Source organism: Schistocerca piceifrons, chromosome 9 (genome assembly GCF_021461385.2).
Source record: "Schistocerca piceifrons isolate TAMUIC-IGC-003096 chromosome 9, iqSchPice1.1, whole genome shotgun sequence".
Taxonomy (NCBI): Eukaryota; Metazoa; Arthropoda; class Insecta; order Orthoptera; family Acrididae; genus Schistocerca; species Schistocerca piceifrons.
The window spans coordinates 197,043,063-197,061,126 of NC_060146.1; the positions used below are offsets into that span (position 1 = coordinate 197,043,063).

An 18,064-nucleotide genomic window follows, 5' to 3' on the forward strand; every position below is an offset into this window, starting at 1 on the left:
ACGCCTGACAACATGCGTCAGCGCATTGTCAATGCATGTGCGAACATTACGGAAGGCGAACTACTCGCTGTTGAGAGGAATGTCGTTACACGTATTGCCAAATGAATTGAGAGTGACGGACATCACTCTGAGCATTTATTGCATTCATGTGGTATTTACAGGTAATCACTCTGTAACAGCATGCATGATAGGTTCACAAAGGTACATGTTCTCAGTTATCATAAGTTAACTTAAGATACATGTATCACATTGGAGCAACCGAAATAAAATGTTCAAACGTAACTACGTTCTGTATTGTAATTTAAGAAACCTACCTGTTACCAACTGTCCGTCTAAAATTGTGTGCCGTATGCTTGTGACTATTACAGCGCCATCTATCACAAAGCGACAAGAGTGGTCCAACTAAAACATTCATATTTCTTTACGTACTACGCGAACATGTAATAAAAATGGGGGTTCCTATTTAAAAAAAAACGCAGCTGATATTCGTTTGACCTATGGCTGCGCCATCTAGCGGGCCAACCATATCGCCATATGGTTTCACCTTTCAAGCTAGACAAGTTTCGTTCTTTGTAGTTTTTTCGTTTGACGCTTATTTCGTGAGATATTTGGTCCGGTCACGGTCAATGGACCGCCATGTGTATCACCGTAGCTCATCACAAGGAAAGACCATTACTTAAAAAACAAAACACGACGGTTCTAGTCGCAGTCCAGTAAGCAGTTTTAATCTGTCAGGAAGTTTCAAATCCTCGCACACATTCCGCTGCAGAGTGAAAATTTGATCATGCATATTATCACGTTCGTGCATGCACTGTACATGATTTGGTGTGTTTGTTTTATTTGCTTTTAACGTTCAACCTCGCCGCTCGTGCGTCAACAGGCTGCCGCTGTTGAATGATCGCCTGCTGTCGTACCACGGGCAGTACCTCTCCTTTCGCGACGACTTCAGCGCGCAGTGTGAGAGGCAACAGCCAGAGGCGTCACCAATGTTCGCCCTCGCCGACGCCCTCTATGGCTTCTACTACCACGTCTGGTTCAACGAAGCTCGAAGTTTCCTGCCGCTTTATGAAGTTCATTACTCTATGTTCAGCTATAATAGAGTACCAAATGAACCTCCTATCGACATCAAAGGTAAGTTTCATTCTGGAATACACGCGCTTCACGTTTATGCACTGAATGCTGTTGACTCTACTGTCAATCGAGGAATCAGGTACAAAAAACACCTGTAGATATTCACTTTTAGATCTTCCGTGATTTTCTACATCACGTAGGATAATTGCGATAGTTGCTCGTGTACTTTCCATCTTCGATCTTTCGACTGGCTGGCAGCTTTCCATCTGGATTTGTCTCAAGCTAACACTTCATTTCGACGTGTTTTTGCCTCCTGTACTATACAGGATAAGGCAGGTAGGTTAGAAAATTTAAAAAGGGAAATGGATAGGTTAAAGTTATAGTGGGAATTAGTGAAGCTCGGTGGCAGAAGGAACAAGACTTTTGGTCAGGTGAATACAGGGTTATAAATACAGAATCAAATAGGGGTAATGCAGGAGTAGGTTTAATAATGAATAAATAAGTAGGGGTGCGGGTAAGCTACTACAAACAGCATAGTGAACTCATTATTGTGGCCAAGATAGACACGAAGCTCACACCTACCACAGTAGTACAAGTTTATATGCCAACTAGCTCTGCAGATGACGAAGAAATTGAAGAAATGTATGATGAAATCAAAGAAATTATTCAGATAGTGAAGGGAGACGAAAATGTAATAGTCATGGGTGACTGGAATTCGGTAGTAGGAAAAGGGAAAGAAGGAAACGTAGTAGGTGAATATGGATTGGGGCTAAGAAATGAAAGAGGAAGCCGTCTGGTAGAATTTTGCACAGAACACAACTTAATCATAGCTAACACTCGGTTCAAGAATCATGAAAGAAGGCTGTATACATGGAAGAAGCCTGGAGATACTAGAAGGTATCAGATAGATTATATAATGGTAAGACAGATATTTAGGAACCAGGTTTTAAATTGTAAGACATTCCCTGGGGCAGATGTGGACTCTGACCACAATCTATTGGTTATGAACTGTGGATTAAAACTGAAGAAACTGTAAAAAGGTGGGAATTTAAGGAGGTGGGACCTGGATAACCTGACTAAACCAGAGGCTTAACATTAACAATAGAAATCCATTAATCTTACGGAAATTATCATGTAAGTGTAAAATAGTTGTGGAATGTTTTCAAAGAGATAGTATCGACAGCATTTGAGAGATATAGGCCTATACCACATTAATTAATAAGTGATGGTACCGATCCCCAATGGTACACAGAACTGATCAGATCGTTGTTGCAGTAGCAACGAATAAAGCATGCCAAATTTAAAAGAACGCAAAATCCCCAAGATTGGCCAAGTTCTACAGAAGTTCGAAATTTGGCGCGTACTTCAATGCGAGATGCTTTAAAAATTTCCACAGCGAAATTCTGTCTCGAAATCTGGCAGAAAACCCAAAGATATTCTGGTCATACATATAGCACACCAGTGGCATGACGCAATAAATACCTTCACTGCGCGATAACAACGGTGAAGTCACTGATGACAGTGCCACCAAAGCAGAGTTATTAAACACAGTTTTCCGAAACTCTTTCACCAAGGAAGACGAAGTAAATATTCCATAATTACAATCAAGAACAACTGCCAAGATGACAGACATAGAAGTAGATATCCTCGGTGTAACAAAGCAGCTTAAATCACTCAATAAAGGCAAGGCCTCCGGTCCAGATTGTATACCAGTCAGGCTCCTCTCAGAGTATGCTATTAAATAGTTCCATATTTAGCAATTATATACAACCATTCGCTCACAGAAAGATCCGTACCTAAAGAGGGGAAAATTGCTCAAGTCACACCAATACCCAAAAAGGCAAGCAGGAGTAATCCGCTGAATTACAGGACTATATCACGAACGTCGATTTTCAGTATTGTTTTGGAACATATACTGTATTCGAACATTATAAGGTACCTCGAAGAAAATGATTTATTGACATATAGTCAGCACGGATTCAGAATATATCGTTCTTGTGAAACACAAATAGCTCTGTGTACTCATGAAGTAATAAGTGTTATCGACAGGGGATGTCAAATTGATTTCATATTTTTAGATTTCCAGAAGGCTTTCGACACCGTTTCTCACAAGCGTCTTCTAATCAAACTGCGTGCCTACGGAGTATCGCCTCAGTTGTGCGACTGGATTCGCGATTTCCTGTCAGAAAGGTCACAGTTCGTAGTAATAGACGGAAAGTCATCGAGTAAAACTGAAGTAATATCCGGCGTTCCCCAAGGAAGTGTTACAGGCCCTCTATTGTTCCTGATCTCTATTAACGACATAGGAGACAATCTGAGGAGCCGTCTTAGATTGTTTGCAGATCATGGTGTCATTTAACCTCTTGTGAAGTCATCAGATGATCAAAACGACTTGCAAAATGATTTACATAGGATATGTGTATGGTGTGAAAAGTGGCAATTGACCATGAGTAAAGAAAAGTGTGAAGTTATTCACATGAATACTAAAAGAAATCAGCTAAATTTCGATTACGCGTTAAGTCACACAAATCTGATGGCTGTAAATTCAACTAAATACTTAGGGATTTCAACTACAAATAACCTAAATTGGAACGATCACATAGATCATATTGTGGGTGCAGCAAACCAAAGACTGCGATTCATTGGCAGAACACTTAAAAGGTGCGCCAGGTCTACTAAAGGAGACTGCTTGGACTACGCTTAAATGTCAGTGCTCTGACCTACAGTAAATCTGAGAAATATCTGTGTGGATGTGTATTAACAAGTAAGGATCGTTAACGTTATGAACGAACTCTCATGTGGCTGCAGGGAGTTGAGAAGGAGGGCTCTGCCCACCGAAACACGGTGTACTAGGCCGCCTCAGTAATCAGTCTCGATTTGTGATATGGTATATATATTAATGGTTGAAATGGCTCTCAGCACTATGGGAGTTAACATCTGAGGTCATCAGTCCCCTAGAACTTAGAACTACTTAAACCTAACTAACCTGAGGACATCGCACACATCCATGCCCAAGGCACGGTTCGAACCTGCGACCGTAGCAGTCACGCGGTTCCAGACTGTAGCGGCTAGAATCGCTCGGCCACCCTGGCCAGCCTGAGGGATGAGACTGCAAGTCAAATTTAAATAAATGGCCCTGTTAGTAATAGAAATAGAACCGGTCGGCCACAGCGGCCGGCTAGTATATTTAGCCCTGTGCAACCACGTACTCGAAAATACACTGAAGAGCCAAAGAAACTTGTCTAAGCATGTGTACTCAATTACAGAGGTATGTAAACAGGCAGAATACGGCGCTGTGGTCGGTGACGCCTATATAAGACAACAAGTGTCTGGCGCAGTTGTTAGATCGGTGGTATATCAAACTTTAAGTGAGTCTGAACGTAGTGTTATAGTCGGCGCACGAGAGACGGCTCACAGTGTCTCCGAGGTAGCGACGAACTATGGATTTTCCAGTATGACCATTTCACGAGTGTGACTTGAATATCAGGAATCCGGTAAAACATCAAATCTCAGACATCGCTGCGGCCGGAAAAAGATCCTGCTAGAACGGGACGATCGACGACTGAAGAGAATGGTTCAACGTGACAGAAGTGCAATCCTTTCGCAAATTTCTGCAGATTTCGATGCTAGACCATGAGCAAGTCTCAGCGTGCGAACCATTCATCATTGATATGGGCTTTCGGAGCTGAAGACCCACTCGTCTACCCTTGATGACTACGCGATACAAAGCTTTACTCCTAGCCTGGGACCGTCACCAACGATATTGGACTGTTGATGAGTGTAAACATGTTGCCTGGTTGGACGAGTCTCGTTTCAAATTGTATCGAGAGGATGCACGTGTACGGGCTTGGAGACAACCTCATGAATTCAAGCTAGTGTAGGCTTTGTAATGGTGTGGGGCGTGTGCAGTTCAAGTGATATGGGACCGACCCCTGATACGTTTAGATTCGACTCTGACATGTGACACGTACATTAGCATCCTGTCTGATCATCTGCATCTATTCATGTCCATTGTGCATTCCGACAGACTTGGGCAATTCCAGCAGGACAATGCGACACCCCACATAACCCGAATTGCTACGCAGTGGCTCCAAGAACACTTTTCTGGGTTTAAACACTTCCGCTAGCCACCGAACTCCCAACACGTGAACATCATTGAGCATTTCTGGGAGCCGAGCGGTTCTAGGCGCTTCAGTCGGAGACCTTGCTGCTGCTACGGTCGCAGGTTCGAATCATGCCTCGGGCATGGGTGTGTGTGACGTCCTTCGGTTAGTTAGGTTTAAGTAGTTTTAAGTTCTAGGGGACTGATGACCTCGGATGTTAAGTTCCGTAGTGCTCAGAGCCATTTAAACCAGCCAGCATTTCTGGGAAGCGTTGCAACGTCGGCTGATCAGAAGAGATTTTCATCCCCTCGTATTCTTACGGATTGAGGGACAGCCCTGCAGGATTCATGGTGTCAGTTCCTTCGAGCACTACTTCAGACATTAATCGAGTCCATGCAAATTCGTGCTGCGGCACTTCTTTGTTCTCGTGGGTGTGCTGCCCAATATTAGGCAGGTGCACCAGTTTATTTGGCTCTTCAGTGTAGCTTCTAACTGAAATAATATACGTATAAGCACTGTTAAAGGTGACGCATCTGACTGTCTTGCTATCATAAGGGATTCCCTAATTCTTAAGTAATTCTCATATGTATGCGTGAATTTCAAAGTATGGGAAAATGTATACGGAAGCGCTCGCGTTAGAGAAACGTGTGGGTAGCATGAACTCTAGCTGGATGGAATTATTTGCACCGATATACAAAACTTCTAACCATTTAAAGCTGATTGCACTGTGAATTATCTATCGTATACTTTCATAAATAAATCGTGCTGTCTACATAGGCCAATTTCCTTTAAATTTAATAATGGATTCTATACCGTAAATAAAACTTTTCGCTCTGCGGTCGTGTGTCAGTTCCAATAGTAAATTTACTTACGTAAACTTGTTACGCAAAGAAAGTTAGATCCATCGAAAACTACTATCTTTTGTTGTATTTGTTTGATACTGTATCACGATTACGTTACAACTAAGACCACCGATGTAGTTTACCACCTTTACTGGCTTTCTTCTATCTTTCTATTGCGACCAAAAAAAGTAACTTTTTACACTTTTGTGTATCTTTCCGTTTAAGAGAACTTTTTGTAATAAACGAATTATTCGAATAGAACATCCGAAGTATCCTTATTATTTAATTTCCATTAAGAATAACAGTTTTCCTCTTCACAACTAGACGGTCGTAACTTCATTAATTTTTATGAGAACTTCATCGCAGTCAATTTATATGTAAAATGTTGATTATCGCCGGCCGGTGTGGCCGTGCGGTTCTAGGCGCGTTAGTCTGGAACCGCGTGACCGCTACGGTCGCAGGTTCGAATCCTGCCTCGGGCATGGATGTGTGTGATGTCCTTAGGTTAGTTAGGTTTCAGTAGTTCTAAGTTCTAGGGGACTGATGACCTCAGCTGTTAAGTCCCATAGTGCTCAGAGCCATTTGAACCATTTTGTTGATTATCTTTGCCTTCCTTAGGATGACTTTTTCCAACTAATATATACTTAATGCCTTTCCTCTTTGTTTCTATTATAGGTCGTAGAACAGAAATCGTAGTAGCGTACGAGTACCCGCAAAAAATTTACAATCCCACTGACGGACTGCACTAAAAAAACAAAAACAAAAAAAAAGAGAGAAGGAAAAAAGGAGGTAGGCGCCACCATCACTTTTAACCACACAATTTTACATGTGTTCAAAGTTCACACCTTCTTCAGGTTTTGACGTTAGACGTCCCATTACAGTCCCTAGCTTTAGTGGTCACCCGACACGATCAACAATAATGCGTGAGAGCTATGTGGTACATTCAGTGTTCGTGGTCTATATCTAAAAAACGCTAGGGCGTATTATCGCTGTAGGAAAAAGCGAATCTTCCGTGGATATACACTAGGATCTGTCACAATAAAGTAACACAAGACCCAAAACACGAATTCTCCATCAACAAAACTGACACAAAATCAGGCCCCTCCAACCATCTCGGAATTTTGACGATCTAACGCGCCAATCAGACAAAATGTGGCACGATATCCCTCAATAGCAGTCCAACAACTCTAACAGTCAGTCCAGTGCCAAGACGAATAAATGCTTACATAAGGACCAGAGATTGTTATTGATTTGCTCAATTTATGAAGCTATTGCTCTTGAATAAATAGTCCAATTTTCCAGACCTTTACATGTATATCACATCTACCGATTTCTGTCCCATTCGGATAATTCTTTTGTGGTGCATGTGTTTTTTTTGTCTCATACGTGTAATCATTCTAAAGTATTAATTCAATTGGCTTATATGGCTTTTAAGGTCCGTGTCTATTTTAAAAAGTATTTTTACAATACAGAATCAGTCAAAGTCCATGTGGTGATAGTTCCTTGGACTCAGAAATCCCTTCTACATTACTTCCAACGTCATACCAAACTTCATCTTCTGCAGCAGGTCACTTCCAGCTCTTATTGGACTTATCCAATACATTTCCTTACGATCTGTTTTTCTCGATGCCTGTAACCACACCGAGGTATAGTTCACCGTAGTTGACAAATAATCATCCCTATTAACAATTTTTAGATCACACACCTTTGTTTCTGTGGCCAGCCTGGTCGATAGCGAGTTGCTGACGACACAATAGTGACTCTGGTTTCGTCTTCCAGTACCATTTTCAAATCGGCATCGCTAAGGTATAATTCATCGTGGTTTGCAAATAATCACCCCTATTAACATTTGTTTAGATCATGCACTTTTGTTTCAGTGCCAGCCTGATCGACTTCCATTCCCTGACGACACAATACTGATTTTGGTTTCGTCACCTAGTACTATTTTGATATCGACATCGCTATGTGATGTCACTTCTTGGCTGTTAATTGCTCTGACCTCTTTTCAAATGGTTCAAATGGCTCTGAGCACTACGGGACTTAACGTCTGAGATCATCAGTCCCATAGAACTCAGAACTACTTAAACCTAACTAACCTAAGGACATCACACACATCCATGCCCGATGCAGGATTCTAACCTGCGACCGTAGCGGTCGTGCGTTTCCCGACTGAAGCGCCTAGAAGCGCTCTGATCTCCTTTGCGAGTTTCATTTGTTTCTTCTGTTTCTGCCGTCCCTCTTAATGGTCATTTATTTTCTCAGACGAAATTTTCTGGCTTTAATTGAGAGTTTTGCCTTTCTGTCACGATTCCTTCCAGTAGAAGTAGTTACCTCATTTCTCAGGTTACCTTCCATTCGGAAAGTGGATGCACTCAGAGACTGTATGTGACTCTCACTCATACACACACACACGGTATAAACATCATAAATAGAAAATACTCTCGAACATATACTTCGTTAGGTTGGCTACAAATAGGTAAACATACCAAAGAAGATGAAACACGTAATGGAGTCGCAATATTTGCGTTGTGAAAAACAGTGTACGACGAAACAGTTGTATCGAGTGGCAAAAGAACAATAGTCCACCACAAAAAAGAGTGAGAAACATGGTGAACAGTGCCGATGACATTGTAATTCTGTCAGAGATAGCAAACGACCTGGAAGAGCAGTTGAACGGAATGGACAGTGTCTTGAAAGGAGGATATAAGATTAACATCAACAAAAGGAAAACGAGGATAATGGAATGTAGTCAAATTAAATCGGGTGATGCTGAGGGAATTACATTAGGAAATGAGACACTTAAAGAAGTAAAGGAGTTTTGCTATTTGTGGAGCAAAATAACTGATGATGGTCGAAGTAAAGAGGATATAAAATGTAGACTGGCAAAGGCAAGGAAAGCGTTTATGAAGAAGAGAAATTTGTTAACATCGAGTATAGATTTAAGTGTCAGGAAGTCTTTTCTGAAAGTATTTGTATGGAGGTTAGACATGTATGGAAGTGAAACGTGGACGATAAATAGTTTAGACAAGAAGAGAATAGAAGCTTTCGAAACGTGCTGCTACAGAAGAATGCTGAAGGTTAGATGGGTAGATCACATAACTAATGAGGAGGTACTGAATAGAATTAGAGAGAAGAGGAGATTGTGGCACAACATGACTAGAAGAAGGGATCGGTTTGTAGGACATGTTCTGAGGCATCAAGGGATCACCAGTGTAGTACTCCAGGGCAGCGTGGAGGGTAAAAATCGTAGAGGGAGACCAAGAGATGAATACACTAAACAGATTCAGAAGGATTTAGGTTGCAGTAGGTACTGGGAGATGAAGAAGCTTGCACAGGATAGAGTATCATGAAGAGCTGCATCAAACCAGTCTCTGGACTGAAGACCACAACAGCAACAACATTTGATTTTGACAGCTCTTATCAGTTCAAGAGTTTCTGGAAGCTTTTCTGTGATAGTATTTGAATATGAACGTGCACCAATTGTGCTTGTAATTTTCTTACCAGGTACAGGTTTTGAGGCCATTTATGAAACAAAGGATGTTGCTTATTATTACAAAACATGAATAATTAATTATGATTTATTCCAAACATTAAATGAAATGTTAATAATATTACTATTGAAAGAGTACGAATTAATAAGTGCTGTAAATTTTAGAAGAGGAATGCAGCGTAATTAGAATTGATTGTTGAAACTAGCAGTTGCATCTGTGAAGAATGGAGCAAAAATGGCGGTACAAAATTATAGCTCATAGTATGTGGACGATGAGTTTCCTTCTTTCTAGTGATTGAATAATTGCCCTTCATTATTTTAAGCATATTGACGCTTTAGTCTACATTTATACACCCGTACTGTAATTAAAATTAATTTAAAAATGGTCACCTTTTGACTGTCAGCATAGAAAGTTACAGGTTAGTAACAAAATACGACAAACAACAACTTCAACCCAAGTGAAATGACAATTAAATCGAAACCCTTAGCTGCCGACAGGTGTTGTTGATGTACATCAATGGGGACAGCTGAAAATGTGCGACCGGACCATCATTCGAACCCGTGATCTCCTGCTTACATGGCAGACGCTCTGTCCATCTGAGCCACCGAGGGCGCAGGGGAGAGTGCGACTGCAGGGACTTACCCCTTGCACGCTTCCTGTGAGACCCACAGTCCCAATAGTTCACAACCTACATTCGTAGTGTTCCTAATAGGTATTTGCCCATTCACTCATTACTCGCGCCAGCCTAAGCTGACGAGTCCCGAAAGAGTTCGGGCAAAGTGTGCGCATTCGCACAGAAGAAGGTCAGTGGCCGGGTAGCCTTTAACTATATGAAGATGGTATCTGTTCCCGAAAGAACAGGTACCACTGAATGGGCAAATATCTATTAGCGACACTAAGAATGTACACTACTGACCATTAAAATTGTTACACCACGAAGATGACCTGCTACCGAAACGAAATTTAACCGACAGGAAGAAGATGCTGTGATACGCAAATGATTTTCGTTTCAGAGCATTCACACGTCTCGATCCCTGAGTCAACAGATGGGGACTTTTGCAAGAGAAGAACCATCTGCACGAACAGTCTGACGACGTTTGTAGGAGCACGGACTATCAGTTCGGAGACCGTGGCTGCGGTTACACTTGACGCTGCATCAGAGAGAGGAGCGCCTGCGATGGTGTACTCAACGACGGACCTGGGCGCACGAATGGCAAAACGTCATTTTTTCGGATGAACCCAGGTTCTGTTTGCAGCATCATGATGGTCGCATCCGTGTCTGGTGACATCTCGGTGTACGTACTTTGGAAGCGTGTATTCGTCATCGCCATACCGGCGTATCACCCGCCGTGATGGTATGGGGTGCCATTGGTTACACGTCTCGGTCACCTCTTGTTCGCATTGACGGTACTTTGAACAGTGCACGTTACATTTCAGATGTGTTACGACCTATGGCTCTACTGCTCATAGGATCGATGCGAACCCTACATTTCAGCAGGATAATGCACGACCGCATGTTGCAGGTCCTGTACTGGCCTTTCTGGATACAGAAAATGTTCGATTGCTGCCCTGGTCAGTAGATTCTCCAGACCTCTCACCAACTGAAAACGACTGGTCAATGGTGGCCGAGCAACTGGCTCCTCACAATACGCCAGTCACTGCTCTTGATGAACTGTGGTATCGTGTTGAAGCTGCATGGGCAGCTGTACCTGTACACGTCATCCAAGCTTCGTTTAAGTGAATGCCCAGGCGTATCAAGGCCATTATTACGGCCACAGGTGGTTGTTCTGGGTACTGATTTCTCAGGATCTATGCAACCAAATTGCGTGAAAATGTGATCACATGTCAATTCGATGAACCCTCTGCCAAGCACTTAAATGTGAATTGCAGAGTAGTCATGTAGACGTAGTATACTTGTCCAATGAATACCCGTTTATCATCTGCATTTCTTCTTGGTGTAGCAATTTTAATTTCCAGTAGTGTAGGTTGTGGACAGTTGGAAACGTGGGACCCACAGGAAGCGTGCAAGGGATAAGTCCCTGCCCTCAGTGGCTCACAAAGGTAGAGCGTTTGCCATGGAAGCAGGAGATCCCTTGTTTGAGTCCTGGTCAGGGCACACATTTTCAGCTGTCAGTAGCTAAGGGTTTATATTTAATTATCATTTCGTTCTAGAGAAGCTGCAGAGTCATCAATGGTATCTGTTCTTTCGGGAACAGATACCATCTTCATATATTCAACTTAAGGGTCTGAGAATATTGAAGAACACTTATTCACTTCACACGAGCTGGCAGTGTAACTGAGCAGATTAAGAATGACACACCGTGTTGAGATACTAATATATGGGATTGTTTGGTAGTGACACCCATACTACGATAACTGTTGGTGATGGAAAGTTGTCCACATTTGTGGCAGATTCAGCGTACAACGACAACCTCCACCCAGCTGCTCTCATTGATCTTCCAGGCGAGGAGTGGCAGCTGGAGGACAAAAGCAACGCTACGCTGTCCGTGGACACTGGCTGCATGCAGCTGTTGGCCAACGCCCTGGACCACCCCACGTGCCCACTGGAAGACTTGCCTCCGGAAACCATTAAGCGGCGCGAGCAGTGCCGTGTGCAGCTGTGGCACGACCTGTCGCAGGGGTCGCCCCACATACCCGTCACCAGCTACCTGGCCTACACGCAGAGGGCCAACGTCAACCTCTGCCTCTTCGCCTGGATGACTGTCAACTCGGTCAGCATTTGCCAGGACGTCCCCTTCAGTATGATTCAGTCTGTGCGCGATGCCCGCTGCGTTTTCGGTGGTCCTGACGACCAACCCTGCCCGCAACTCAACGCAACCGACGCCGTCTGCTCTGTTTGCAGGGCTATTCTCCTGCTCAAGTGTCGCGATTTTGCTTCCACAAGTTATCTCGAGGCATGTCGCGCCCCCATGGACCACCGTGGTTGGTACTCATCAAACCGTGGATATTACATACAGGAGAAAGACAAGCCGACAAACAGAATACTGAGCTACAAAGACAATCTAAACAGTGGCACCTTGAAGTACAGGGATTTTAAAATCGAGGGCTTAGAACCTTTAGAAATAACGTTTGTAGCAGTGAATATTCTCTTCCGATTTTTGACTGCCGCAGTGTACGTGTACCTTCCCAATTTACGTAACTTGCCCGGAAAGATATTCTTGTCCTTTCAGATAACAGGTATGATCCAGATCTTGTTTTCTGAGGTCTTGTATCGTATGGCAGGTGTACCTGACTTATCAGCGACGGTGCAGATCGATAGCGCACTAACTCTTCTGAGCTGTATCTGGCTCAACTCATTCTGCTACCAAATGTACGCATGCGTTCGTCACCTCAGGCTTCCTAGCGACCTAGAACGTGCTGAAGCGAGGAAGGTATTCCGCCGTCAGCTGTTGTGTTCGCTAATACCCTGGGGCGTAGTACTGGTGGCAACCATTGCTTTGGAAAGAACGAGCGAATATTACCTGTTGCACAGTCGGGTAATATTCATCGTCGGAATTTCTCTGTCAGTAGCTTACAATATTGTTTGTCTCGGACTGGTGGGATACATGTACCGACGTACTCGTAATTCCATGCGGCAGCTCAAAATTTATAGTAAAGAGACGTTTGGCTCAAAGAAACTAATTCTTTACATGTCAGCTAAGACTGTCACGTTAAGTGGCATAGGTACGATTGTTAGAATTGGCTTCCACCAGGCACAAGGCATAGCGCAGTACGTATACTATGTCCATATAGCTACGATGGTACAGGGTCCACTGCTTTTCGTTTTATTCGTTTGCAACAATGCAACTCTCCCTCTGCTCAGGGAGAGACTACTAGCACGGTGGAACCCCGATGTCATCGGTCCAGGACAAGAATTGTGTTCATCTGCCGAGAGAAATCTGGCAAAGAGAGTCAATGTACAGGCTTCGGCTGCGGATACCACATTGTAATCTCCACGAGTATGTTTTTCCAAGGATTGTCCTCGTTGCGCTAAACTCTGTCATAAGTTATCAATGCAGAAGCTAGCTGTGATTCATGTAAAACCGCTTCCCTATTTTATAATTTGATCTTTATTTGTTCATTGACATTAAATAATTAATAAATAAAATTAAATCTATATGAACATAAGATGTAAGTCTCTATTTCTTCTACCCAACATGTGAAAGATTTACACATGTATACCTTATTAACACGCACTCCACAAATTAAACAAGAAAAATTTTGTGATATTAGACTATGTCAAAGACGAAGATAGTACAAGAACTTAGTGTTAACAGCGAATTACTGTAACTGCCTCTCTATAAAGTGAAGACAACAGAATCTACTCTTCGTATACATTTGCAAGAACTTCGTCCTTTCCGCAGATTCTTGCGAAGATTTTAAAGCACGTCTTTTTTTATCTTATGTTTAAAATTACATTGAGGCTTTGTACATAACTGATTTCCCAGTCATGGCTCATCTGATTTCTCTCTATATGGAAAAACCTGAGATTCTCTCTTCGACTATCTATAAATTACCCTTTTCTGGCAGTTTTACGTGACTTTCGCCTTTGTCAGCGCTTCGTGTTTCTTAAAAATGTTGATTGACATAAAACTCCAACTTGATACGGAGTTATTCTTTGCGTGCCTACTTGCACTGATATGAAAAAAAAATCATGGGGTACCTTCTTTTGCTCCTTTTGCTCGATATAATGTAGGCACTCAACAAGTCGCTGGAAGTCCCTGCAGAAATACTGAGCCATACCTCCATAGGTTTGCCGATGACATTGTAATTCTGTCGGAGAGAGCAAAGGAGCCGGAAGGGCAGTTGAACGGAATGAAGAGTGTCTTGAAAGAAGGATATAAGATGAACATCAACAAAAGCAAATCGAGGATAATGGAATGTAGTTGAATTAAATCAGGTGATGCTGAGGGAATTACATTAGGAAATAAGATACTTAAAGTAGTAGATGAGTTTTGCTATTTGGGGAGCAAAACAACTGATGCTGGTCGAAGTAGTGAGGATGTAAAACGTAGGCTGGCAATGGCAAGGAAAGCGTTTCTGAAGAAGAGAAATTTGTTAACATCGAATATAGGTCTAAGTGTCAGGAAGTCATTTCTGAAACTATTTGTATGGAGTGTAGCCATGTATGGAAGTGAAACATGGACGATAAATAGTTTGGACAAGAAGAGAATAGAAGCTTTCGAAATGTGGTGCTACAGAAGAATGCTGAAGATTAGGTGGGTAGATTACGTAACTAAAGCAGGTATTGAATAGAATTGGGGAGAAGAAAAATTTGTGGCACAGTTTGACTGGAAGAAGGGATTGGTTGATAGAACATGTTCTGAGGCATCAAGGGATCACCAATTTAGTACTGGAGGGCAGAGTGGAGGGTAAAAATCGTAGAGGGAGAGCAATAGATGAATACACTAAGCAGATTCAGAAGGATGTAAGTTGCAGTAGTTACTTGGAGATGAAGAAGGTTGCACAGGATAGAGTAGCATGCAGAGCTGCATCAAACCAGTTTCTGGACTGATGACCGACCGTCTCTATAACCATAATTGCGAAAGTATTTCCGCTGCAGGATTTTGTGCACGAACTGACCTTTCAATTATGTCCCACAAGTGTTCAATGGGATTTATACCGGGCGATCTGTGTGGCCAAGTCATAGGTTCGAATTGTTCAGAATGTACTTTAAACCAATCGCCAACAGTTGTGGCCCAGTGACACGTCGCCTCATTGTTTGGGGACATGAGGTCCAAGTACGGTTGTAAGTGGTCTCCAAGTAGCCGAACATGACCATTTCCAGTTAATGGTGAGTTCAGTTGGACCAGTGGACCCGGTCCATTCCACGTAAACATCATTTTGAGGCCACCACCCGCTTCCCTAGTGCCTTGTTGACAACTTGTGTCCATGGGTTCGTGAGATCTGTGCCGCATTGTAATCCCACCATCAGCTCTTACCAACTGAAACCGCGACTCATCTGACCAGGCCACAGTTTTCTAGTCGTCTAGGATCCAACCGATATACCCAAAAGCCCAGGAGAAGCGTGCTGTTACCAAAGGCACGTGAGTCGGCCGTCTACTGCCATAGCCCATTAACAGTTTTCGCCAGGCTATCGTAACGGGTCCATTCGTCGTAGATCTCACATTGATTTCTGAGGTTATGTCACGCAGTCCTGGTTGTGTGTTAGCAGTGACAACTCTACGCGATCGCCGCTGCTCTAGGGTTAAGTGAAGACATTCGGCTTTCAAAGTCTGTTAATAACCGTCGTGCGCCCTAATTACGTCGGAAAACATACGAATTGCCTGAGTAAAAATGATAGCACCGCCAGTACACTGCCCTTTTATACCTCGTGAATACGATACTACAGCCAAATGTATATGTGCATATTTCTACTGCATGACTTTTGTCACCTTAGTGTACTTACGTATTTTTCAATTTAATTTATTGATGTTATCTGAAAGGAGCAACGGCCTTGCCGCAGTGGATACACCGGTTCCCGTGAGATCACCGAAGTTAAGCGCTGTTGGGCGTGGACGGCACTTGGATGGGTGACCATCCGGCCGCCGTGCGCTGTTGCCATTTTTCGGGGTGCACTCAGCCTCGTGATGACAATTGAGGAGCTACTCGACCGAATAGTAGCGGCTCCGGTCAGGAATACCATCATAACGACCGGGAGAGCGGTGTGCTGACCCCACGCCCCTCCTATCCGCATCCTCCTCTGAGGATGACACGGCGGTCGAATGGTCCCGGTAGGCCACTCGTGGCCTGAAGACGGAGTGGTTTTTTTTTAATCTGAAAGAGGTGCATTTTACACATGTCTGAAGAAGTTGTACCTGTGGATGTTTTTCATTTTAACTGCTGAGTCTGGAGAAATTAATATCATTGCAGAATGAGAGGTACAGGGAAGCGGAGACAATTAGTCAGTAGTGTGTTGAGGAAGGTGTAAAAGCCTGACCTGCTTGAGCTGGTTAGTGGTTCGATTCGAAAAGCATACGTACTTCGTCCCTTCCTCTCTCATTTAAAAATAAATTGTGTGAAACGTTTTTATGTTGTGTACGACATTCCAGCAACTTGGCAAGCGCCACTCTTATCTTTTGAAGAATCAAGATACGTCGGAAATATTAAAGAAAGAAAAATCTGCTGCTAATTTCAAGGCAGTGCTTGAAATAGCTTAGGAACAACCTTAAGATAAGAATGACAAACAGGAATTTTAAATAAAACGGAAACTACGTTGATAATTTTAAGTCAGTGTTTGAGATACGATAACTTGATGGAAAAACTGTTTGCTATAATTCAGTTTAAAGTCGTATATCGAATATATAGCATCCTAGCATCAAAACGTTTTCCTAAGAAAGAGAGGGATACTTACCTTGCACACTCAACACACACTGGGTCATCATACACACTGACACATCACAGGGACGGTTGGGGTTATTATGACAGAAAATGCCGCCAATTATGGATGTGGAGAATGGCGTTGGGTGGGCCATTGAATGATCTGCAGGAGATGATAAGTCAGTAGCATGCAAAGACCATGCTAAATCGAATCATGTGACAGTCCGTCAGCCAACGACTAAAGATTACGAGAATAATCCCAAAAGTAAGGTCTCCTATTTTTTACATAGACCTGTTTATTTCTACAATGGTTTACATCCGTTTACCGCTTGAACATTTCTGTCGATGCTTTTTTGTAGACGCTGTTCAGAAAGTTATGGACCTCTTCTTTCGCTTCGTCGTCGGAGCTGAACCACTGTGACCACAATTAATGCTGAAAGGTACTGTGAGACTCTGAAAAAAACTCAAACGGGCAATTCAGAACCGGAGAAGAGGAATGTTCAGCAAGGGTGTACACATTCTCTATGACTACGCAATCCTACACATCACTCGGCAAACCCTTGCTCTCCTGCAACAGTTTCAGTGAAACATAATCAGCCACCCACCCTTTAGTCCTAACTTGGCGCCCAGTGACTATCACCTGTACCCTAGGTTAAACGAATATTTGGCCGGAAAGCGATTCAGCTCCGACGACAAGGTGAAAGAAGAGGTTCATCACTTTCTGAATAGCATGGCGGCGAGCTGGTATGACATGGGCATACAAAAACTGTCACAGCATCTACAAAAATGAATCGACAGAAATGGTGATTATGTCTAAAAATAGCTAAATGGTCAAGCTGTAAGCAGATGTCATTCCTCGATCTGTCGGGAAGAAACCAATCATTGAGCACAGAGCATACATAAAAAAGGCACCACCTGTAAGAGAGTGTCAAGCGATAGAAGAGTACCATAGTACTCGCTGGGTATGTCAACAAAATGTGTTCTTAGTAACAAAATAATTTATACCACAACACCACACATAGGTGACACATGTATCATCTATATTTTGATAGCCGTAGAAATCAAACTACACAGCTAAAAAGAAAAAAATTATTACTTACACATAAACATACAAAATTATAGCATTATCATTTCAATACACCCAATTCTTATACAGCTGGTAAATGGAGGAACGCAATTTGACATGTGCGGCTGCTGGTTGGTACAGCTTTTATAAAAATTCAGATCACTGTGAAAA

At 42.7% G+C, this 18,064-nt stretch overlaps 1 protein-coding gene and 1 pseudogene across 2 annotated transcripts in view; both read left to right on the forward strand.

Moving 5' to 3' along the window:
* The window catches only part of LOC124717169, a 56,888-nt gene extending 43,258 nt beyond the window's left edge, over positions 1 to 13,630 (forward strand). Inside the window, exons 6-7 of one of the 2 annotated variants that reach the window (XM_047243939.1) lie at positions 881 to 1,131; positions 11,971 to 13,630. In XM_047243939.1, the coding sequence (XP_047099895.1) occupies positions 881 to 1,131; positions 11,971 to 13,457 (1,738 nt within the window). In that variant the 3' untranslated portion in view covers positions 13,458 to 13,630. Of the gene's footprint in view, positions 1 to 880; positions 1,132 to 6,691; positions 6,798 to 11,970 lie in introns of those variants that run through there. The other variant, XM_047243940.1, reaches the window with a different exon arrangement.
* A 2,324-nt stretch (positions 13,631 to 15,954) lies between these two features.
* On the forward strand, positions 15,955 to 16,071 carry LOC124717552 (annotated as a pseudogene).
* The last annotated feature ends 1,993 nt before the right edge of the window (positions 16,072 to 18,064 follow it).